Source organism: Anguilla anguilla, chromosome 18 (assembly GCF_013347855.1).
Source record: "Anguilla anguilla isolate fAngAng1 chromosome 18, fAngAng1.pri, whole genome shotgun sequence".
Classification (NCBI taxonomy): Eukaryota; Metazoa; Chordata; class Actinopteri; order Anguilliformes; family Anguillidae; genus Anguilla; species Anguilla anguilla.
In genome coordinates, this window is record NC_049218.1 from 17973274 (window position 1) to 17997931 (window position 24658).

General features: G+C 45.0%; 1 protein-coding gene across 3 annotated transcripts in view; it reads left to right on the top strand.

Annotated features, from left to right (window-relative positions):
* Nucleotides 1-24658, top strand: part of LOC118218168 (adhesion G protein-coupled receptor A1) — a 100549-nt gene that overhangs the window by 14810 nt on the left and 61081 nt on the right. For 2 of the 3 annotated variants that reach the window (XM_035400621.1, XM_035400622.1), the window contains exons 2-9: nucleotides 2764-2835; nucleotides 11010-11081; nucleotides 11937-12008; nucleotides 12141-12212; nucleotides 12888-13051; nucleotides 17594-17807; nucleotides 23304-23468; nucleotides 24370-24568. In XM_035400621.1, coding sequence (XP_035256512.1) covers nucleotides 2764-2835; nucleotides 11010-11081; nucleotides 11937-12008; nucleotides 12141-12212; nucleotides 12888-13051; nucleotides 17594-17807; nucleotides 23304-23468; nucleotides 24370-24568 — 1030 coding nt within the window. Of the gene's footprint in view, nucleotides 1-2763; nucleotides 2836-11009; nucleotides 11082-11936; nucleotides 12009-12140; nucleotides 12213-12887; nucleotides 13052-17593; nucleotides 17808-23303; nucleotides 23469-24369; nucleotides 24569-24658 lie in introns of those variants that run through there. The other variant, XM_035400623.1, reaches the window with a different exon arrangement.

Below are 24658 nucleotides of genomic sequence, written 5' to 3' on the forward strand. Positions count from 1 at the left end.
CCTTGTCCTATAACACCCTACCACCTGAATACCTAAACTACTTATCTAATATTGTGGAGTACAGAGCCAAATCTAGAAAGAAAACATCTTTGTCCCAAACGTTATGGAGCTCACTGTAAATATGGTATGTCAAAATGATATACTGTGTCCACATAGGATTTTGTTTTATCAGTGCAAAGGATGAGACGAATGGAGTTTCCCCAGTGATACTACATGCATTTATTTCACTCGCATTTTGCCCTCATTGTATTGCGAGCATAAACATCACGGGGCTTATCTTTTTATTGAGTCATTGGGATGTGAGGCACGTGCTGGCGTCTGCGCGGCGTCCCCTCCCAGCGTAGCGGCGACCGGCGGCACATCGTAATCAGGGCCCCTCTCGGGCCCCGGCTCCGGCCGCTCCCCCGAAACGGGCGCCAGCGCTCCGACCTTGCCGCGGCGGAGGAGGCGACGGAGCTCCGACCTTGGCGATCGGCGCCGGCGCGTAGTGGGAGCGCGGCCCGCAGCCGTATGGTGCATGTAAAAGACCCGCCCGCCTCCCACGCTAGCGGCCCGCCCGCCTCCCGTGGCCCGCCCGCTTGCCCGCCCGCCCGCCTGCCCGCCCGGCCGGCCCTGGCAGAGACGGATTGATGCGACGCGCAGGAGCGAATCGATATGCTCGGCCCGTACGAAACCCCTTTAAAACGAGGCCCGTCTGGAGGTGTGTTTGGAACGATGCGGATCTCGTTGGGACTAATGGGGGTATTAATCACAGAGAGTTCTCTCCCCTGCTGCGCACTTAGAGTGTGTGTGTGTGTGTGTGTGTGAGTGGAGGGAGGTGGGGTGGGGTGATGGAGGTTTGGGGTGTTTCTCTGTTCAAACTGTGAGTCATTTAAGTTGTCCTCTTTCTCAGCAGATCAATGACAGACCTTCTGTTTACCACTTTTATGGTTGGGCTGAGTTTATACTACAGGACACCTAGGCTATATGTTGATGTCTGTCTGCCTTCTCCTAAATGTGTTATTGTGATGGGTCTCCAACACAAAAAAAGAGCGTGACCGGAGAAAGCATTGCTTAAAATGAGATAAATTACCTGCCAGTGGAGTTCGAATGACTGACTTTCTTAAAACAATGAATAAAATGTTAAATTAAACTAAATAATCTTGCTAGGTAAGAAGTTAAATCTTAGAACCACAGTAAACAAGAGATAATGTCTAAATTTAAGCTTATAAAACCCTTTAAGATTTATTGCAGTGGAAGTGCAGGCCTCGAGATGGAACTAACTGTTGGGCAAGCTTCATGGGAGATGAGAGGTGACACTAGTTGAACTGACATTTTAACAACAAAAAGAGACTGAGCTGTTTGTGTCTTCCTGCTCCTGGGTGATGCGTCCATGTAAACTCTTGTGGAGTCGTGGCAATGCGTTCAGTCACGCAGAATGAATCGTCTCAGTGTGGGCTGTAGGTGGGCTCCCTAGGGGGCAGGGCTTGACATGAACTTTTTGGCTCACCAGACACTGTGGTTAGTGGATTTCCAAAGTCACTAGCTGCTCAGTATTTTCACCTGCCAACCGCCCCCCCCCAAAAAAAACACTGCTAGTTAAACTGAACACTGCATCAAGCCTACTTTTTTCTTTTTGGACGGCTAAATAAACTAAAGCAACTTTGAAGTCTGTTTATGCTCCTTGACCGAGCCATTGCTGTTTTCTGTGTTTGGTAGTTGTGGGCAGTTGTTGTCACTTACCTCGTTTTCTGATCACTACTGGAGAATCTGAATCTGTGGAGTGTAACTTAACAGTCTTAAGCCTCAATGAGTAGCCTATACTCCACTGAACTCTATGATATATTTTGATTGCGGCCGAGTTCGCCTTCTTATGAATTATACTCCCAGCTTGACTGAGGAGGCAAGAGCGAGAGGGCGAAGTGGATGTCCCAATGGCATGAGCACAGTGTGCACCCAGTGGTCATGGGAGTTAGTATCATGTAGTATAACCTCAAATTGTCTTAATTATCTCAGATGCCCTTTGTAAAGTACAATAATTATTTTTCATAGAAGATGCTACTAAAAGGTCACCTGCCAAGTGGCTATTAAGAATGAAGGAGTTACAAGCCACTGGCGAATTCTACCCACGTTTGGTGGGTGGCAAGGTGGTAATGTCAAGCCCTGCTTGGGGGGGTCAGACAATTCAGGCAACCGTGCCCTCCCCCTGGCAGACAGGGTTCCAGTAAGCAGCATAACCGCCTGCCTGCTCACCGGCATCTATCCTGTAAGATTTCTGCATCAGCTACCTCTGCTGCACATTCTTTTGGTGCAGTTAGCGCAGTCGCCTGACTGGCAGATTGACGGAGAATTAACTCTTTTTAATTCTCCGCCTCAAAGTCCGCTGGACGCATCGCTCAGAAGAAGCGAGGGAAGCGCGCGTCTTTTAAAACGTGTGTATTGTAAATGCGTATAATGTCCATTTCCTTTCCATTTATTTGTTAAAGTTGTACGAGAGATTGTCAGTATATATCAAACAAAACCAGGGCAATAATATCTACAGGTTTATATTTTAAAAATGAAAACCTTACATTTTACCGTGTTAATAACTGCAAACTGTTTATATGCATTTTAACGGGCGCACACATTAAGTTCTATTTCCAGTACGCTATGTTAATGTTCGGTTATATCATAGAACATCTCAAACTTTCTGTAGTAAGGAAATCCCGGTTAAACTCACGGTAGCAGATAAGTTATAATATTCCTAATATCACTCTGAATTTATCTCCTTCTCTCTTTCTGAAGGGTCCTCGGCCATAACAAGATCTCCTTGCTGAAAAACGGCTCCTTCTTGGGTCTTTCATACCTGGAGAGACTGTAAGTAATTGATCTTTTTACTTTTTTTTATTTCATTGAGTGAGCTATTACTTTTGCCATTCTGTGGCTATGCACAAAGTCCTTTCAGCTCTCATAAAATCAGCTGCAGTCCTCTTGCTGTTGAAATAATCCCACATTTAAAACTTTCTGGAGAATAAGAGGAAAAGGGAGAGGGTGAGGGAGGGGTTTTGACGGGCCCAGTGATCTTTGGAGAAATGGACATGTGGGTAATTTAATTCCGCCCTGGGTTAAGAATTCACTATTTTCTCACCTGTGTCCACTTCTTAATCGCTTGTTTATTTCCCCTCCTCTTTGTGTCAGTGGCTTTCAATAGGCGTGTGCAGTCTGACTGTATTTCTTCAACATGTCCGAAAGGAGACATTTTACTTGTAGAACAGTGGAACAGTGACTCTGTAATTGTTTATGTTGCTTTGCACATCATTGGAGGCTTGTTACTGCAGGCAGTTATAATATTCTCTATAACAAAAATGCTAATTCTTACTCTTACTGTAACTCATTTAAAGATGTTTTTTTAGTGGGGACAATTCTGAAAAAAAAAATATATTGTGAAATGTAGTTGTTGGTCAAGTTTTATTTTTATCACACTGAGAAGGGTTCACACCACTACATTCCTAGTTCACAAACAGAATGGCTATTTTTTTAATGCAAATATTGCCCTTAGAAACTTATCTTGGAACAGAATTCACACTCTGATGTTTGGGGCTTGGGTTCAAGTTTTGGATTGAAAGAGCTGATCCTAGTGCAGCATTCACTTTCATGGATATTGAAGCCATTTTTATTGATGGTCTGCAAGGCTTATGGTACAGTCTGCTGTGCAGTTTTTATTGGTTCTTATATTTGGAGAAATGGGGCCTTGACTGTGTCCTTGAAGTTGTTGCATAGGTAAGAGTGGGGAAACCTGTCCCGCTTTAAAGATCTCCCTTTCCATTTCACACTTTTCAGTAAATGCATTCCTCATTACTGTACACTTTCCAAGCCCTTTTCTTATGGCCAGTATGGTGTGACCCCAACGTCTTATGCCTTATGTGATTGGATGTCATATCTTTTCTGTTACCTCCGTTTGGAGGCAGGCACTTCATCAGTGCTGTTGGCCTCGGTGAAGGACCCCTGAAATAGCACAGTGCCCCTTGACCCTGGGTGGTTGGGTGGGCAGACACCCCATGCCCGTGCGCCGTGCCAACAGTCTTTCATCCAGTGACACGGATGCGAAAGTGGCACGTTAGGGCACAAGCGGAGAGCCAGCCTGGATGGCAGCTGGTCATTTGGCACCGTGAAGCCCAGCGTGGCATTGGCTTCACAGAACACCATTGCGTAGTGAATACAGGCGAGGACGGTAGGCTAGGGGACCAGGTGGGAGTGGGGAGCACTGAGCCTAAGGGGGAGACTAGTTTGGACCCCACAAACATTTTCACAAACCTGTGACTCAGTGATGCAGGCCAGCTTGTGTTTCCTGATTGGCCCTCTTTGAGATGTTGCTTCAGAACGTCTTCTGGCTGATCTGGGCTTTAACATTTCTGTGTGCTGTGCTGTCGATTTAGTGGGGTATTGAGTAAAAATCCTCTCATGCCTGGTCAAAGTTAACATCTGCTTTCCCCAGTTGGGAAAATAACCTGCATAATTCAACAGCCCTCGCTTTCATTTTGTTTATGTAAAATGCTGAATTCAGGTCTGTCCGTTTATTTAGGTTTCGCTAGTATTTCACTTCTTAAACATATTTTTCCCCATTCATAACCACTGGAATTGATTTTGGGAGTAGCAATGAAGAATTTGCGAGGCAACTCATGAATTCACCCTCCAAACAGAAGGTAAACAAGAAGATCAAACTGATAACTCAATTCTGAAGGGACGCTTCACTTTCAGACCATCCTCTGGACGACAGTTAGAGGGTAATAAATGCAGGTGAAAGGCTCTGGCCGGTCGACAGATCTGCATTTGTGGAACAGAAGAGTCCGTTTCTGCCCTCTTCACATGATAAACACCATTTTTCACCAAAAACCACATTGCCACAGATTTCCAACTGGCCAGCGATTAAAACACCACTTATGTGCCCTGGACGTGTGAGCTGAATACTGAAGTCAAGTCATTTTCTCTTTATCTGCGCGGGTGTCTTCTTATTTATAACTGCTTCCAGACTTGTGCAGAAAAGTCTTCTGTTGCTATAGTCATTTTAGCTGGGGGTGCGCTTGAAAAAATAAATGAGTAAATTGGATGAAAATATATATCTTCTTGCTCTGGAATCGTATTATGTGGTCACCCCCAGCACGCCCTGAATTTTCTCCAGCTCATGGAAAAGGCCGCTCCATGGCTGTGTGTACCCACTTCCTAAGGTCTGCATGAAAATAACTCTTAGTGTTCAGAGAGGGAAAGAGAGTGAGAAGGAAGAAGTGGGGGAAGGGAGAGAGACAGACAGACAGACAGCGACAGCGACAGAAGGAGGGAAGTTTCTGGAGAAAAGAGACTGAGTGAGAGCGTGTGGGTCTGTGAGAGAGAGCTGTTATTCTGTTTCTCGGTTACATTCGTGTTTGAGGGCTATTCCCAGTAGGTGTGATTATATCACAGAGGAAGAATGGTGCGCACAGTCCTGTGCATTCAGAGTAAAAATAATACACATGGAAATTACTGTCACCTGCGTCTGGAACAGTTTATTTAATTAAAGCTCCTTAAAATAAAAGGTGATTAAAAGTGTATTTTCTTCATGGGAACAAGCCTCCTCAGTTTTAATTTTCAAGTTAAACACAAAACAAAATGGAGATCGAGAATAGAGATGTGGTCAGTTGGTTTTCTGTTGGGCTTTCGTTAGTTCTTTCCAAGATGTGTCACTGCATTTACCCCCCGCCATAGATTTAAGAGCCTTTGAGCTCGGAACACAAGGCACTGAATCATTCCTGTTTTGGAAGAAATGCTTCACTATGTTTTCAAGCAGAATGAGGAAGCAGGACTGAAAGCACTAGGCAGGTTTTCTTGTCCCTAAAAATTGAAAGACATTTGTTACTTGCACATTTCATTTTGATTTAAAGAAAACGCTGAAGAGGAAAATGAACATTGTTGAGTTATTCATTGACAGATGACGCACCAATAGTTGAAACCGTTGTTGAATATCATTTATGCCTAATTGTTGCTCTCTAAAGGATTTAATGTTTCCCCCCCAATTCAAATGAGGTTGAGTGGTCCACTATGGTGCGATACTGTGGTAATGGTGGCGATGTGTATCACACAGTGTCTTTTGTTTGACACGTACAGTATAACTCTTTCTGAAGTCCATGTTCTTCCTTATTTCGTTGCCACCGATGGGGCACCAGCACCTCCGACCCCCATTTCCAGCGTGCCCCACCCCAGGTTCCCAGAACTGCCACCTCTGGTCGATTTCCAATGGTCTCAAAATTGATCTGAGCATTTTTGTTCCAATGAAACCACACCCTTAGCCAGCCAGAGGAGGGTGGGCTCCCCGTTACTCACAAGGTTTCTTCCTATATACTGTCCAGGGAGTTTTTCCCTGGCTACTGTCACCTTTGGCTTCTTTTTTTGTGAGGTTCGGCTAGGGTATACTGTGAAGTGAATTGTGACAAATTCCTATGCGCAAATGTAAACGATTGACTGATTGAAGGGGAGTCAGACTCAGGAGCACAGGGAGAACTCTCACAGGCTTCCTTTAAAAGGAGGCTGACGCTCCTGATGTTTTCCATCAGACACCAGGGCGTTGACCTCAGGAGCATGTGACGGACTCCCCACCTCATATTTGCAACGGGCGTAGTCAGCTTTGGGGTTTATGTCCTCGTGGAGGAAGAGGACCGGCCCTGTCCCTGGGTTACTGGCTGTGAAATTACACTCTTAAATCTCACGCTCCGTGCTCCAGCCCCCTGCACCAGCATGTTATGTCAGTCCATCGCAGGGCTGGACAGTACAGGAGGCACTGTTGAGGGCCAGAAAAGCCAAGGGGCAAGAGGTCCAGTATCAGGGTCACACCGAATATTACCAAAAAACCCCCCTGCTCAACATAAGCACCCTATCTCACCTCTCCTAACACCCCCCCCCCCATTCCACACACACACACACACACACACACACATACACACACACCTTGTCAACCACAGCTGGAGCAGAGCCCAGAACTCTCCCTTTCCTTTGGCTATAGGCCCAACCAGGCAACGGCAGCAGCACAGAAGGGAGATGGAGGACTTTGCCTCTAGATCTCCCCTGCACCCCACTCCCTCTCCACACACATGCACGCATGCACACACACACACACACGCACGCACGCACGCACAAACACACTGAATCAGTGTTCGCCGATATATAACAAGGCTGAGCCTCGTTTTGGATGTATGCTTCCCTTGCAGGTGAGCTGACATGCTTCCAGGCCATTTCTGCAGAGGGCGAGTATAAAAGCACAGCTCGCTGTTCTCTCGCTGATGATTAGCCTGTCTGTCACTGCTCACGGTGCAGTGGACCCTCTCCTACACTTGGGCTTCCTGTCAGCTCGCTGTTTCTCCCTGTTAGCCTGTTGTGCCTCTGAGCCTCCCTCCATGGGAATTCCTTTCCTTTTGTCCTGCTGCACAATAGCACTGTTGTTTCCCATCATTCTCCCGTGGCTGAAGGAAGAGCAGGACGGCTCCACCTCCGACAGGCCCCTCTCGCCCTCGCTCGTCCCCGCAACTGCCACAGAACCTGTGTTTACTGAACAGAGGCACGATGGCTAACGCTCCACCGATTGGCTGACAAGTACGAGTGCCATCTTTCTGATTGGACAGGGAGGTACAGTGCTGGTGTTTTCTCCCGGTTTGATTGGGCTTATTTAGAATAGTCTCTCTCGTTTTGTTTGGAATTACGGTGTCTCTCCTTAATTCATTGAGAAGTGTTGTGATGCTGAAGATTGCTTTTCCCTAAACCAGATTTAACTTGAATGGTTTCACTGGTTCCAAATTTAGTAACTGGTTTCAGAACTGGGTTGGGAACTAACTACTGGGCAATGGGAGGCATTGTGATGGGTTGCTAGGTACAATATACACTAGCGTTACAGCAGGCTGGATCTTCTTGGCATGGGGTTTGCATGTTCTCCCTGTGTTCACGTGGGTTTGCTTCGGGTATTCCGGTTTCCTCTCACGGTCTAAAGACACGTAGCCCTGGGACTACGGATGAATTTAATATGAATGTGCATTTTCCTGTGAAATAAACAAATAATAAATTATATGAAAAGAATTTAGCAAGGTCATGAATTGATTGGTCAATGGCTTTCAATGATCTACCTATTTCAGTTAATGGAAAAAGGACTGTGGCAGAGAAGGTGGTTAGTAGAGAATGTTAAAAAGAAAGAAGAAATGTAAAAAGCCAAAGAGCATAAACTTTGTCTGGGGTTGGGGGTTGGGGGGTGGGGGTCAGGGAGTTCCTTCAGTGTTTTACCGTGACACAGAGGTTAGCATCTGTAAGGAGAGCAGTTCTGATGCAGCAGAGCTGATGGGAGCTGTGCTCAGTACTACAGGAAGACAGACACATTACCCTACAGGCCCTGCACGGTACATATGCCAGAAGACTGTTTGGGGGTGATTATTTACACATAAATCACACTGTTAGAGCTGTGGAGTTAAATGTTTAAAACTGTCTGGATCAACAGAACTGAGGCAGAGGTCTACGATGTACAGGACGCTAAGAGAGCGGGGGGGGGGGGGGAACAGATTTAGGACTTGCTTCAGTAGCGGCTGAAATATTAGCTGCCCAGTGCGGAGTTTACAGCAGGGCTTTTACAGGAAGCAGGGCCAAGCGATGCGAGCTGCTCACATCAAACACTGGGGATTCGGGGTGGGGGTCGGGGTGGGGGAGCGGGGGGGGGGGGGGCTGGTTTTTTTAAACATTCATCTCTGTGAGTTTATCCAGCTGGGCTTCTCTGCCCCTGGCCATTAGCTCTCTCTCTCTCGTGGAGCTGGGGTGCGTGTGATTGGTGCTCGCCGCCGGCCGGCCTGACCCTGGCCGCGCACGGGCCTGGCCCTCCAGGAAGCAGGAACACGTTTATTTATTTTACTTCCTTTCCATCCTGCCTGAGCACCCACACCTTTTTTACCCTGTCAATCATCTTAGAGGAATGTGCAGCAGCCCCCTTTCATGAGCTGCAATGAGTATGTGATTATTATAGTTTTTATTGCCTACTTCTTCCTTTTTTTTCCTTCATCATCATCATCATCATCATCTTCCTTTTACTCCTTTAATTGCACCTTCTTTTTGTCTTCTACCTCTTTAAGTACAGCTTATCCTTTTCCTGCTTCTCCTCTCATTATGTTCACGTGGGTAGTGTTTGAGGAGTCCTGGCCCTTGGCCCTGTGCTGTCAGCGTGTACCTTCGGTCCTGTGGCAAAGTTTATTTTCCGTCGCTGCGATGCTCGAATGGGCTCGGGGGTTAGCGGGGTTCTTGCCTGCTGTGCCGATCCCTCGCTCCCCGTCCCGCTCCGTGGCTTTGCACACCGCCCCGAGGGCCAGTTACCGTGAGCACAGCGGGGAAAGCGTTTAACTCTGAGACAGATGGAAGACCCATGGGGCAGTAGGGGGTGGGGGTGGCGTGGGGTATGGTGGGGGGCTGTTCACTGCTTCTTAGTTTTTTGGCCTTTAAGCATGAAAGAATGACGGTGACCTGTTTCTCTTAAACATTGTATGTGTAAGTTGTGGCATGCTACCCAGCAGGGATGGGATGCCACTGCTTGTGGGTTTGCATGTGTGTGTATATGTTCATGTGAGCGTGTGCCTGTTCAGAAATACCCAGATAAAGAGATGTTTTATACCTAATGACCAAGATAATAGTGCACAGCCAGTTTGTTTTAGCTTCAAATTGAACAATTTCACATGAGTTACAGATCATTAAAATCTGACGGTAGTCATCAATCACCTATTAATGACGACCCTTCCAGATAGTTATCTGGACTGCATCTACAGTATTCTAATTAATTGCACTAAAATCATGACTGTACTTAAGATTTATGAGAGGGTGACTGTTACACATAACAACTTGTTATACAGACTTCATTTTTGTAATTATTGCAGGGCAGTGAAAATGTCACCCAGGATAATGGCGTATTTGGCAGTGTCTGCGCCCAGTATTCAGAGGGGTCTGATTGGCTTAAGCAGCCCTGCCTTGGCAGCCAGAAGCACCGGTTGGTGGGGATGTGGCAGTCCTGAGTGGAGCAGGCCTCAGACTCTCCCTGGGCAGCGGGGATGGGGGGCTTGTAAGTCGTTGCAGATGTGCGGAGACCACAGAGTGAGGGCTGCTGCTCGCCTATCTTGTCTGTGCATCGTGAACGTAGGCGAAACCTTTCCGATTCCCGTCAATGGCAGGGTCTTGGGATGGGGGAGGAAACCGGGGTACAATTTCAGGAAGTTTTCACTGGCTGAGAAAAATTAGAAAAAAGGTTATGAAATGAAATCCATTTTTAGAAGCTGTGTGATCCTTGAAGAAGGAGAGTGTGTAGCAATTTTGTGAAATATACAGCAGCATGGCATGGCATAACTCAGCAGGGCACAGCTGGGATTCATGGCACCACTGCGATCTTAAAGAGATTATGTTTCCTAATACTGAGGCTAATGAAAAAGACAACCTTCTTACTTAATAACCTTATTGCATCCCCTCTGGTGTCAACCAGTGTAAGCTTCAGAATATCTCAAACCAGACCGCAAACAGAAGCTGTGGAAGCCCATGTCTCTGTGTGATGAAAGTCACCCAGGCGGAGATGAACCTTGGTGTGTCAGAATCTTGGTGACTGCTCTCTGATGTAGACAGGGCAGGGACCTGGGTGTGTTTTCTGACTAAAAAAAAAAAAAAGGAAAAAAAAAAGTTATTCCCATTTCTTTTTTCTCAGTCTGCTATTGTATTGGCTATTGTGCCTTGGGACTACATGGTCAACTGTTTCAAGGTTCTAAAATTTTTCGCATCATGTGTTCTTTGCATTTCATCACTGTCAAAGGTCATTGAACTGGGACAGAGCAGAATGCTCTCCGAGTGTCATTCCCAACTCCAACGGCACGGAACACAATGGCCTCCTGACACAATGACGTAACCCCCTCTCTCTCTCTCTCACTTTCTCTCTCTCTCTCTCTCTCTCTCTCACTCTCTCTCTGTCTCTCTCTCTCTCACTTTCTCTCGCTCTCTCTCTCTTCCTCCCTCCCTCTCTCTTCCAGAGATCTGAAGAATAATCTAATTAGTACCATTGAGCCCGGTGCATTCCATGGACTGGCAGCACTGCGGAGACTGTGAGTGTGAGAGAGCGAAGGAGGGAGAAAACAATGATGAGAGTGAATGAGTGAGCGAATGAATGAGAGGGTGAGAAAAAGAGCGTGCATGCAAAACTGGTATCCAAAGTCGTCCTCATTTTTAATGAAACCCATGAATACACACTAGTTTATGTGCAGGTGAAGTTCCACTATCGATACCCGCGTCCTTAAACGTAATTCCACTGCACTGTGATGTATTTCTTTGGCACAAAAAACTACAACCAGACTGTTTAGGCTCACAGACACACACAGTGGGAAGGGACTCAACTCCACCCGCGGTACACAGGATATTTTTACTGCCTAAGTGTTGCATCCGCTGCTGATTTTCAGCACGTGTGCCAGGATGGTTAATTTAAGCACTCCCTGACTGGTGATTACCCGGCACTGGGCTCGCGGTCCCACAGCTGCTGCAGGCAAACAGCCTTTAATTAAAGTGGGGGAGGGAGCCGAGTCCGGGCAGCAGCACCGGGCCCTTTTAGAATGACAAAAAAACACTAAACCAAAACGACCCAGATGTTGGGCCCGAATCAGCGAGTTGCACCAACCCACCGTGTGTTTGTGTGCCTGTGTGTCTGTGTGTGGGGGTTTACAGGACTGGGTGGGAGAGAGGTCACGGAAGGTTATGTGGTTATGCTGGGAGTCTGGCAAATAAACAATGGTCATAACTGTGCTGATCTGAAGCTGAGTCTGACTTCATTTCATTATCATTTTGGAGAAAATTAAAAGCTCTCATGAAGAGCGTTTTCAGGTCACACACACACACACATTGCGAGATGGAATCTGACTCTAAACCTCAAGCCCATTATATGACTTAGGTTTTTCTATCTTTCTTAGGGATCTCTCCAATAACAGGATTGGCTGCCTTTCTCCTGAAATGTTTGTGGACCTCAGCAGTCTCTCCAAATTGTGAGTAGATTACTGTATCTTAAGAAATATTTAGAGATCATTAGCCATCTTTTTTTGAAATAATTTGTCTGCTGTCCTCTTCAGTACCGCCCTCTCCTCCCTTTAACAGAGTGCCTCTCTGTTGTTTTTAAGGAATTTATCAGGGAACATCTTCTCATCTCTGCCAGAGGGCCTGTTCACCCACCTTCTGTCCCTCCAAGTACTGTAAGATTCTCACTGTTCATTTTCTCTTAGATGTGTGAAAACACGACACTGTGCGTACACATGCACACGCACACACACACGTGCGCACACACACATACACACATGCACACACACATGCACACAAACACGCACACGCACACACACACATTCACACACACACACACATGCACATGCACACACACACACACACATGCGCACACACACGCATGCACACACACACATGCACACACACATGCACACAAACACGCACACACACACATTCACACACACACACACATGCACATGCACACGCACACACACGCATGCGCACACACACATACACACATGCACACACACATGCACACAAACACGCACACACACACATTCACACACACACACACATGCACATGCACACGCACACACACACATGCGCACACACACGCATGCACACACACACATGCACACTCACACACGCACACACACACATGCGCACACACACGCATGCACACACACACATTCGCACACACACACATGCACACACACGTGCACAAACACACACACACACGTGCACACACACACGTGTACACACACACGTGTACACACACACGCACGCACAGACAGAATGACAGCTCTAGTATTGTGTAAATGGTTTGTCCTGCTGTAACTCCTGCATGCTGTCACATGCTGTCACATCAGGTACTTCAGCTCGGAGTCTCTGTACTGTGACTGTCACCTGCAGTGGCTCCTCCTGTGGGCGCGGGCCAACTCTGTACGCATTGGGAACGGGACGCCCTGCGCGTACCCCACCCACCTGCACGGCCTGGAGTTCCGCAGCCTCAGGGAGCATCAGCTCAAATGCGGTGAGTCTTTACCTGCGTGCTCAGGTGTGTCCCTGCTGCTGCTCCCTGCGTTTGTGTGTGTGTGCGCGTGTGTGCATGTGTGCGTGTGTGTGCATGTGTGCGTGTGTGTGCATGTGCGTGTGCGTGCATGTGCATGTGCGCGTGTTTCTGCATATCTCTGGTTTTATTGATACCCCCTTGTGAGGTATTCTAGTTTTTCGCTGGTGAAGATCAGGAAATGTCAAGTATTTGTTTAACCACCACATTTTCAAGCTGTATGTCATTGTTTGACTGGACTATTTGGTTTAAAAGCAATTCTTCTGAGTAAAAATCTGTTTAGAGCACAAGTGCCCCTGAGCCTTGAACCAGCAAACCCGTGGGTTGCAAAACGTGATCACTGATTCCTATTCCACGCTGCTGCTAGGATCCAAGTTCAAGTTGCCTCTTATTAGTGGGTCTGTGGTGATGGTGACACAACCTCCTCATGGTATTTTTCCTTATTCCATTTTATCCAGTATATTATCCACTACTCCTTAATGCTGAAAAATAAACCCCCGACAAATGGCAGTCAGTCAGAGAATTTTATAATAAATCATACATTTTTCTAGCTGATAAAGAGCATTTATGTTCTCAAGAAGTGCAAATGCTAACACTGGCTGTGACTCTGCTATTGATTCGCCGGTGATTGTATCCCCGGACGGACCATCTACTGTGATTGTGAAATAAATCAGAAGAACTTCTCATCCCTTCATAATCCTGGTCCCCGGGATAAAGATGTGTGGCCTTTGCTGTAGCCAGTTCAAAAGCTCGCACTCTAGTATGAAACGCTTTAGAGTGCATAGATGTGGGTGCTTTATAATCTCTGACACTCTGAGGTGAATTATTGACCAGGAATGTGTGGAAGGGAACACCATGTTCCCATGAATAAAACTAATCCAATTCTGGCCGTTCTGGGTGCGTCTTCAGATTTTACTGAAGGGGACATGAGCCTTGGGAACTGTATCCTGCATCTGAGGCTTTCCTTCTCTGATACGCCCCTCTTCCTGTACGAAAGCCATATTTCGGGCATGGGCCCTGGACAAACATGTGTTTGCATTAGTCAGCACAATTGATGGATTAGCTTTTGTGTGTGTGTGTGTGTGTGTGTGTGTGTGTGTACCTTCGGTGGGTTTATGGGGAGTCTAGAGATTATGAGGACAAGACTGATATCCTGATAATGCCAACAGCCTGGAGTCACTCATATTTTTTGTTTGGTGTTCTGTGTGTGTGTGTGCGTGTGTGTGTATGTCTGTGCGTCTTTGTGTGTGTGTTAGTGAGTGTGTGGCTGTTATGTGTAGTGTACTGAATTCTTACAATTCCATCATAGCTCCATACTAATGATAATATTTTCAAAGAATATTAAATTTTCAAAGCAAATGGAATTTGCCCATTATAGGATTATACAGATAATTCCTGCTAAATTCTACCAATTCTACATCTTGTTATTTTCCAGTATCTTTTAAATAAATATTTTTAATAGGTATAATGTGTTTGTTATAAGCCCCTGCTTGCCACATACTTAAGGTAAAAAGCTGAAAATTAGTTACTCCACACACATTCTGAAATAGGAGAGTTTTGGTCATGGCTTTTAGAAGAAGGTTCACTTTGGCTATGATAAGCAGACACATCAAGAGCACATTTTTAAGTCATTATCCATTTACTGCTCTGACATAATTTTATGGCTTATATTTGGAGGTTAAGTCCTCTGAGTATTTGTCTTCATATGGAAAATAAACATTAATGTTTGTTTCCTTTAAGACTCAGGTGCTTCTTTTGCTGTGGTCAGAAAATGGTCTTATCTGTTCATCTTATTTTAGCCGGCAAGACCTTCATTGTAGTTTCATATCTCTGATTTGTGAATGCTGTCCTTGCTGTCTCTGAGTGAAAATTGTAATTCACTTTTTATGGTAGGCTTGAATTAAGAGACAACTGCTATTGGAATACATAGGTTTTAGTTGTTTGGTTGATGAATTATTTCTTACCCCATGCAGTAAGGGCAACTTTCTTGCTTATGTATGGCTTCCTGCTTTGTAGAGATGGGGTCAAAGGTCATGTGGTGAAGGAATGTCATATTCATAATGAAAGATTGTAGCTCCTGTTGTGGATCTCAAAATGGAGTGCAATTGTGGGCTGGTGGCACTTAGCTCAAATTAACCTGAGACACATCAGCCATTTTCCCAGAATGCTTGCTGCACATGATGTAGAGGTAGTGAAGGGGGGGGGGGGATTTATTTACCCAATTAAGCTGGGAGACGATTCTATGGCCATGCTCAGTGAACCAGAAGGAGAATTTTGCTGACTCAAGAGAACCTCCTAATTTTGTGATAAGTGCTATTGGTTCATACATTTTTTATACTGGTAATGACAACTGTGTGTGTGTGTGTGTGTGTGTGTGTGTGTGTGCGTGAGGGAGGGAGAGAGAGAGAGGGAGAGCAAATGTGGTCTTACCGGTCTTCCAGTGCTTCCAGGATCTCTTTTATCTAGAATGTTAGTAAGAATATTCCAAAGTTAAAATGGAAAATCTATAGTTTTTTTTTTAAATGGTTTTTGCAAAAAGAGAGGGGGATGAAACTCTAAAAACCCTAAAAAAGGTAATTCAAGGGGATGAGCAAATAGAGGAGCATTATATTACTGCAGACTGAAGCATAAAGATATTGAATATGCTAATTATTAAATAGTGATAATTATTGAATATAGATAAATGTACATGCAGACACTAATCACATTGTTGCTTAATAATGCTATAATTTATTATTTATGATATAATTGTTGTACTTATTGCACTATTGTTAGATATACCCATAATAATTATGCTACACAGATAATACAAACAGCAATGCAATACAATGATAGTTGTACTTAAGTGTACACTGATTCAGATAGTATCTCAAAAGCTGCATTCCACATTTGTATAGTACTGTAATAAATCTATGCTTGCTTTTCCAGCATAATCTTGCCTTTAAATCAGTGAATTTATCTGGCAGCCCCACAAGATTTTGGGGTTGCTGGGGACTGGTGGCGAATGCAGTGAGGGTGTTGGGGGGGGGGGGGGTTTGGGTTTACGTGCTGGTAATTTAAAGTGTCACACAATCGCTCCACCATGCATTCGGGCTGGAAACATAAACATCTCCTCAGAAAACGTAGCGAGGTAATAAAAGAGCCATTCATTTGCTGTGAACGCGGTGACATCACGTCTGCATGCAATCAGAGGAGCCGTATATTCACATTAACTCTGACTCCCTGCTCCCTTAAACTCTGCCGCTGGCTTCAGCTTCAGCTCTGGGGACAACAAAGGCAAACAGCTCCCCCACCCCCCCACCCCCCCACCCCCAAAAGGTCTTTCTGAGGTCACCACATCTAACATTATAATTTAAATGAAAAGAATTTGTTTTTCTAGTCTGTGGAATAAAAGGTCAACCTTGTCTCCAGTGCTCCCCCCTCCCTGAAACTGTATTGTTGCTGGCTTGCTTAAATACAGGTGTGTTGTTCAGATGTTATTTTCTTTCTGGTGATTACACGCACCTTTATTGACCTGATTTGCATAATCAAAAACATGCAGTCAGGATTACCTGAGAATAGTTGAGGGTGGGGCCTGCCACACTCGCTACAGGTGTATGGGTGAGCTATAGCCAAGAGTCACCTGAGATCATGGATCAGGTTTTGCAGCCCAAGTTGAAAGTGCTGTTGTGTGCTCTTAAGTAATAGTACGACTGAACACTCTCAGTTTTTAATGGAATAAAAGAAGTTCCAGCTTTGAAATGTGATGTTTGTGCGACAGCTACTTGTTTCTTTTTTTGCAGGGCAAAATGGCTATATTCCAAAACCCATACAGCACTTACATTCTACCTGGAACACACTGAAGATGATTGTCAGTGATGAAAAATGAGTACATTTATATTCCAAAACTCCTGGGATGAAATTCCCTGGATGCGTTCCTTAGTATTTTATCTATATTTGTCATTCCTAGACCTCCCTCCTGCGTGATGCTACTTCAAACTTAGAAATTCTGTGAAAGTAAAAACAGTGATCAAGAACCTTTTTGTTCAAACGTCATTATTTTGTTGTCTCAACACTCTTTGTTATTGAAAAAAATATTATTTTGAAATACATCAGGAAATAAAATAAATATTGTTTGTACTGTATACTGTACATATACTGGATAATGGATTGTCCGTTATTCATTAGCAAACATAAAGGCCATAGTTCATGGCAAGATGAGTGCAAGACTGCTTTCCAGATGAAACCAACTTTCTTCCTACTGTGCATTCAAATACTTTGTCATGTGTAGTTAGAATATTTGGCTGTGAACACTACCATACGTGCGTATGTTGCATGTAACAGTGGATTATAGAACATTGCTTACTGATCCCTGGAGGATTCCGAGACTCTTTTCACTCCACTCTGGTCACGGACCCTGTAGCCTTACATTTCAGGCTCAATATACCGAGATTAGGGGTTTCTGGATTTAGGGACCCTGTGGTAGGATGGTATTTTTTAGGCCTCTCTCTTCTCTCTGTGTTCCAGTGGGACCCCTGGAGCTGCCTCTGTTCCAGCTCATCCCGTCCCAGAGGCAGGTGGTGTTTCGAGGGGACCGGTTGCCGCTGCAGTGCACGGCTTCATACCTGGACCGGTCTGTCAAACTGCAGTGGAGCCACAATGGCCGCCCTGCGAGTACACAGGAGCAGAGTGGCGTTCTTGTGGAGGACAGCATCGTACACGACTGCTGCCAAGTCACCAGGTAATGGCTGCAACATCCCCCCATGTGCTCATACGCGTGCACTCACACACATGCCTGTGCACACAGGCAAACGCACACACGCACACTATGAAGATGAAGGCCTTTTCACAATAAATACATTTGATGACTGAAATGTTCTAATGATATGTGGGAACATGTCTTATTCAACACGTTATTTCAGTCAACCTTAAACGGCTGATGGCCTCAATCTGTGGCTGATTGAGGCCAATTGCAGAGGGTGGCCATTCTGTGAGAAGTAGGGCTGAGGTTTCCTCTGAAAAATATGCACTGTCCCTTTGAATTTAAATGTAATGCTTCCTATCTCAGGTGGCTTTTTCATCATTCTGCAAGGCATATAATGACCAGCTTTTCTCGTGCACATGCGCACGTACCTATGCACATGTGCCCGCACACACACACACGCATAAGTCAACACACGCACGCACACATGCTCACGCGTGCATAAATGAACGCGTCCACGCACACGCTGTAGCCTGTGTTCTGGCTCCGGGTTGGAACAGAAAGCAGTGGTGGATCGGCTGAACCTGGTGCTCGTGCGGAACGGAGCCCTTTATAAATATGTATTGATGACAGAATTATTTTCCCCCGAATTGGCAGCCCCCGCGCTCCTCCGACACGGCTTGCGCAGCTGGAGGTGCGCACGCCTCATTTCCTGTCCACCTCATGGAAGGAAGCGGTCTCTCGCGCTTCGCTGAGAACACGCACATTTTCCCCTCCTCTGTGTGGATGTTGGCAGTTCGTTATGTTTTTCGCCGTCTCCTTTATGGGTGCTGAAAGATATACAACAAATCCTGCTGTCAAAATTCGAGCTGGCAGTATCCACGTCGGGCTTAGCGAGCCTTTTAGTGTCATGTTGGGGGGAAAAAACAAAAACGAATGGGTTACTCTGAATAGCAAGAATATATCTGGCTGTAACTTAGCACTGGACCATTAATAGTTACTACGTTATGTGACACTGCAACCATAATGGAATAAATTACTGTTATTTTCCATGTAATATTCAATGAAAAACTGTCAGATGTGTATAGGGAGACTAGTGTTTTACTGGGGCATAGTTTACTGCATGGTATGGTGTGACCACAGTCCCAGAGGTACTGTAGAGGGAACCCCCCTGATTCATTCTGCTTTATTTCAGGCTGTCTGTTCATCTACAAAGACACGGGTAATTTGTCATAACTAGCTGAGGCCAGACCTCCGGGCGCACACAGTGAATACACAACCTGTGTCAAATAGTGCTGCAAAGCTTCATTCCAGTACACCGGAAAAGCTTTTCCCAGGTGCAACTGTATGGATTTAGTCCAGTTTGGATCTTATTTTGATTAAGAGTCTGTCTTGCAATTAGCAACCACATTCCCACGTATAAACAAGTGATACGCTTTCTCCTTCGAGAACAACGTGTATTGTAATGCACTATTTTTCTTGGCAGTGGGCTTATCCCCCTCGAGAGAAACTTGCTCTTTGCAGGCGCAGACGGGCGGGTGAACTTTCCTGCCAAGGAAAACGCACCTCCTCTTGACGTGGGTCCTACTTTGCCCTCTAGTCTTCTATGCATCATAAACAAGCAGCGGAATGTTCCATCTGAAAAATGGGTGACGGGAAGGTGGACATCATAAAAGACCGTGGAATGTTCCATCACAATGACATAGGGGGATCATGAGTGATAGTGGAATGTTCCATCTCACATATTGTTAAAGAAAGAATGGCGATCTGTCTGGAGTGTCTGCACTGTTCCCCATTGAGGGGAAAAAGTGAGATGTTTCATTTTGAGAAAGTAAGGACATCTGAAAAACTTTTCTGTATTGTGGGGGGTAGATTCTAGCACTGTGTGTGCAAGGTGCCACTGATAAGAAAGTGGACTTCTCTGCAGGAGTGTATTTAAACTGGCTGTGTCTGTAAGAAAGACTAGTCAAGGTGCCTCTGATTCATATCACATACCATACATCAACCTACCTCTCCACCATCATACACCCATAATACTGCAAGTGTACCTGTTTGTGTGTGTGTGTGTGTGTGTGTATGTGTGTGTGTGTGTGTGTGTGTGTGTGTGTGTATGCATGTGAGTGTGCGTAAATGCATGTGCATGTGTATATATGTGTGTGTGTGTGTGTGCGAGCTTGTGTTATAATTCAAATAAAATGTTATTTTCAATATTTGAATTTGAGCGAAACCTGGAAATCGGGTGTTAATTGTATGGTTCCTTGTGGCTGGCCTTCCTGCTGACTGGTGGTGCTGTGCAGGAGAGTGAAGAGAGAGACAGGGAGATGAAGAGGCAGAAAGATTGAGTGATAGGAAAAGAAAGAAGGAGAAAGGGAAAGACAGCTTAAATCTCTCTCCATTAATTAAAACCTTTAAGGGAGGTGTCTTTCCGCCCTCCCTGTTTTTAATTTGCTTAATCGGACTGTGAGAAAATAGAAGAGTTTCTACTTCTCTTCTCCATCTCGCTCTGTCTCCTTGTCTCCCCTGTGTTCCAGCCGTCTTGGATCACTATGGAAACTGTCTTTAATAGGCTTATTACTTCCTTTGTCATTTGATCACGGGTGTACTGTTGCACAGATTGTCCCTCACACCAAGTAACCTGGCCCATCATCCATGAATGTGGAATCACAAGACTAGGAGGTAGAGTAACTGACATACAGCAAAGGAAGGAAGGAAAGAGTGAGTGTGTGAGGGTGTGTGTGCGTGAGTGTGTCAGTGAGAGAGATAGAGAGACATAGAGAGAGAGAGAGAGAGAGAGACTGTCTGTTCAGGATGGCAGAAACCAATAAAGATTGAAGACCCACGTTTTTGGATTTCCTTTTTGGAAAATATTGTTATAGGTATTGTTTCAACATAGATTAGCTGTGCAGTGGTATTTGCTTTTGTTTACAGTGAAAAATGTTTTGTTTGGCTAACTTTACACTTCTTGATTATGAAAGGGCTTCTTGTACCTTCTTGGTGATATCACATCTTGTGTTCTTGAGATGCCATCCACTTCTATAAATCGCTCTGGATTAGAGCGTCTACCAAGCGAACGTAACGTAAGGTAAGATTGAGATGATTCGAGAGAGGTGGATGAAGGGAAGAATGGAGAGAAAAGCACGTAAAGAGGGGTGAAGGTGATCGATCGTGCCTTGCATCACCTGGGAGACCGGACGAAGGGAGTGTGGGCATGGCGAGCACAGCAGCTGGATTGATGGGGATAGGTAGCACCGGCTACCAGTGACATTTCCTTGAACAAAAATCAGCAAATGATGTTGTGAGAGTGAGTGCTCATGGAAGATGGTAGCCTCTTGTGGATGAGTGGGGTTGCAGAGTGGAAAGATCTTTCATTTATACTGAAATTACTCTCCAAAGCTCACAAGTCCGCACCTAGACTTGGCCTAGGCCATTCAAGTGTTATCATCTCTGTGTAAGGGCTGCAAACCGCTGCTAGTGTGTTAGTGTGTGAGTGAGCACTACCCTGTGACGGACATGCCCTTGTGCGTACACACACAACCAAGTGCACTCGCGTAGAAGAACACACCTACACTCACTCAAGCATTCACACGTGTAAACGCAGTCCTCACACACTCACTTGCATGAACATACACACACACCTGCAAACGTACACTACACATGAGCAAACGCACACATATATACGCGCACATAAAGACATACACGCAGATAAGCATGCACACGTACACACACATTTACAATGCAAGTAAAGAAATAAAGCCTGAAAAGTAATACACTGGCTACAATAACTCAGTTTAAAGGTTTACAGCCTTGTAAGCAGCATACTATAAACAAATCATTTTACATCATGGGCAGAGTAAACAGCCTAATGACTCCTTTGGGAAGTATTTTGCACAGACAGTTTTATAGTACAGCAGTGGAAACGGGAATTTAGGTCATGGCTTTGCTGATACCCCCCCCAAAAAAAAAGACTTCACACTGTTTCCACTTTTTGTCATTGGTTATTATTCTATTCTGTGTCAGTATGGTATGACATGTAAAAGGGGAGGAGTTCATTTGCGGGGGACAGGGTTGATAGAGACCGGGGGGTGGAGCTGGAGGCGGGGCTGGGGCCAGCCATCTCACTCAAGGCTTTGTTGTTGAACAGGACCACAGCCTCTGCGAAGGCTGTATATTTGGGCTCCTCTGTTATACAGCCATCCATCTGAGAGTTACTGCTGTTTGTGCGGACTGTCATGATTTCTTTTGAACTTGGATGAACTGGGAGTCCCAGAAGTCCCTATTGGCTGCCTGGTTCCTCTTGCAAACGACAAAACAAACATTTCTGTGCGCACATGGGCCCGGAAATTTATTTGAAACTGTATCTATTCCTGCCGGGAAGCTTTGGGTAGTCTGTAATTTCATAGAGATGATGAGAAATGCTTTTGGATGCCCATCACAGGCGAAATGTTAAGAAAACTGGTGATAATGTTGTAATCTGTTTCTAATAAAATCTGAGAGGAGGAGTTCAACGTGGGTTGCATATGGGTACTGTGTACAAGCCTCAAGGAGCCCAGTATTGGTTTAAGTTAAGAAAAGCCGCTATTCCGGGCCTTGGCTGAGAGTTGATATAGCACTTAGCGGTTGTTTCTCTCCGAGCGGTGGCCGTCCGGAGAGAACGCTCTGTTATTTGTCGGCTGTGGTTTGGTGAGAGAGCGGGCACCGGTGCGACTGCCTCCACGTTCACGTTAACCCTCGGTGTTCAGCCGCCAGGCAGGGCACGTGTCTGACTTCCTCTCTCTCTCTCTCTCATACATGTTCATCTTTCACTCTTTGTAACCAGCTTGTGCAGGTCCTTTGGTGATAGATTTTTAATGTGTTCAGCGGTCTCTGTGTTTTCGACAGAGCCCTTTGCAGTGTCAGTGAACCATCAGTGAGCTGTTTACAAAACAGAATTCTTTCCTTTGTGATTAATGGTGTTTCTTGCGCTGCCCTTCTTACAACAGTGCTTTCAATGACCCATCTTAGAATGTGGCACTGATGCTGTGGCCAACTGTGGCTATGTAAACAATCTTTTTTCTGCATATTGTCATCTGAAAAACTGGCGGCTGCACAACTGTCAAATCAGAGCAGAGCAGAAACAAGTAGTTTATTTATTAATTAAGGGAATTAAGGGCTATACATTTTGGATTACTGAAAATGTGAATGTTGTGTAAACCATGCAAGTGGGAAGTGATTTTAATCTGGAATATGCTCTTTTTAAAATCACAGTTTTGGTTTTGTATTTCTGTTAACAAAAGCATTTTGTACTGTGTTACCATTGATATTTGTAACTTTAAATGCTAATGTTAAAAATATGAATATTCCCACCATCTTTCACACATCTGGACTGGCTACAACCTTGTATATACCATGTAATATCATGTGAATGACAAAATTGCTTCTAGATTTAAATTGGTTGGTAGATTATAACTTTGTCATTGACTGATACAGTATATAAATGACTCTAACCTGCTCCTGATAATATAGCCACGCACAGTACCCCCATGCCTCTTTTCCCAGTGAACTCATCCTGTCCAATATTGACATTGGTTTGTCGGGCCACTGGACCTGTCTGGTGACAAGTTCCCGTGGAAATGGCTCACGAAGCATGGAGATCGTTGTTCTGGAGACTTCTGCACCTTATTGCCCAGCTGAGCGGGTTACCAACAACAAGGGGGACTTCAGGTGGGTTTCAGACATGGTTAATGAGCATCAGGCGAGCCACTCAACAGAAAAGACTAGTTTAAGCCAACAGTTAAAAGTTCAGATCACACACTGCTTATATATTACTTGTGTATCAATTTATCATATCATATTTCATACATTTCCATGAAAAAAAAAAGTATTTGCCCCTTTCCTGATTTCCTTTTTTCCTTCCTTTTATTGCTTATTTGTCACACTGAATGGTTTCAAATCTTTTGGCAAAATGTAATATTCAGCAAAGGGAACCTGAGTTAAATGCAAAGCACATTTTAAAAATGATTTAATATTATATATTTTGTATTATTAATAAAAGGTTTCTCCATATATTTAAATTTATCAATTTTACATCCTATTGTTTTCAGCAATTTTTTGTCAATAAAAGAACATTACCTTCCACATCTCTGTGGTATTTAACCCCATCTGTAGCACCCCCTTTTTAAACCAAGCCCGAAAAATGATGTGCCCAAATTAAAGTGCTTATTCTAAATTTCTCAAAATATTACTGAAAGAAAGTAACAGAAGCTCAAATACAGTGGAAGCGTAGGTTTTTTTTTTTTGTGGATACAGATGCTTGTGGCAGTGCTTGGTAGGTTTAGAAACACACACAGCCACAATGCTGGACAAATCCTGGTTCAAATGATGACAGTACCACCAAAAATGACCGTTCTGCATTTTTTTCCCCAAGCTATGTCTAGGCTGGTTTCCAAAAAGGCCATTTGGAGGCCCCAAAAGGACACTTGGTAACCACATTATAATTATGGGTCTTTAAAGGTGCTTGTATAATACCAAATATTGTATACTCTATGCTAGTGGAAGACGTGTGGTGAAATGAGCTTGCATTTCCCCTGCCTGTCATCCGCCCTCTTCCTCTCCCTCTCCCTAGGTGGCCCAGGACGTTAGCAGGGATCCTGGCCTTCCTGCCCTGTCTACCTCACCCCTTTGGCTCCCCCCAACACTCCTCTGCCCCGCGGGAGAAGAAAGCGTGGCGGAGATGTGACCGGGCGGGGCGCTGGGCGGAGGAGGACTACACCCAGTGTGCCTACGCCAACGAGTTCACCCGCGTCCTCTACCAGCTCAGTCAGGTAAGCCTGGCCTGAGTCATTCTCACAGGTACTCTTATACAGGTACTCTTTCATGGAGGTACTCTGATACAGGTACTCCTTCATAGAGGT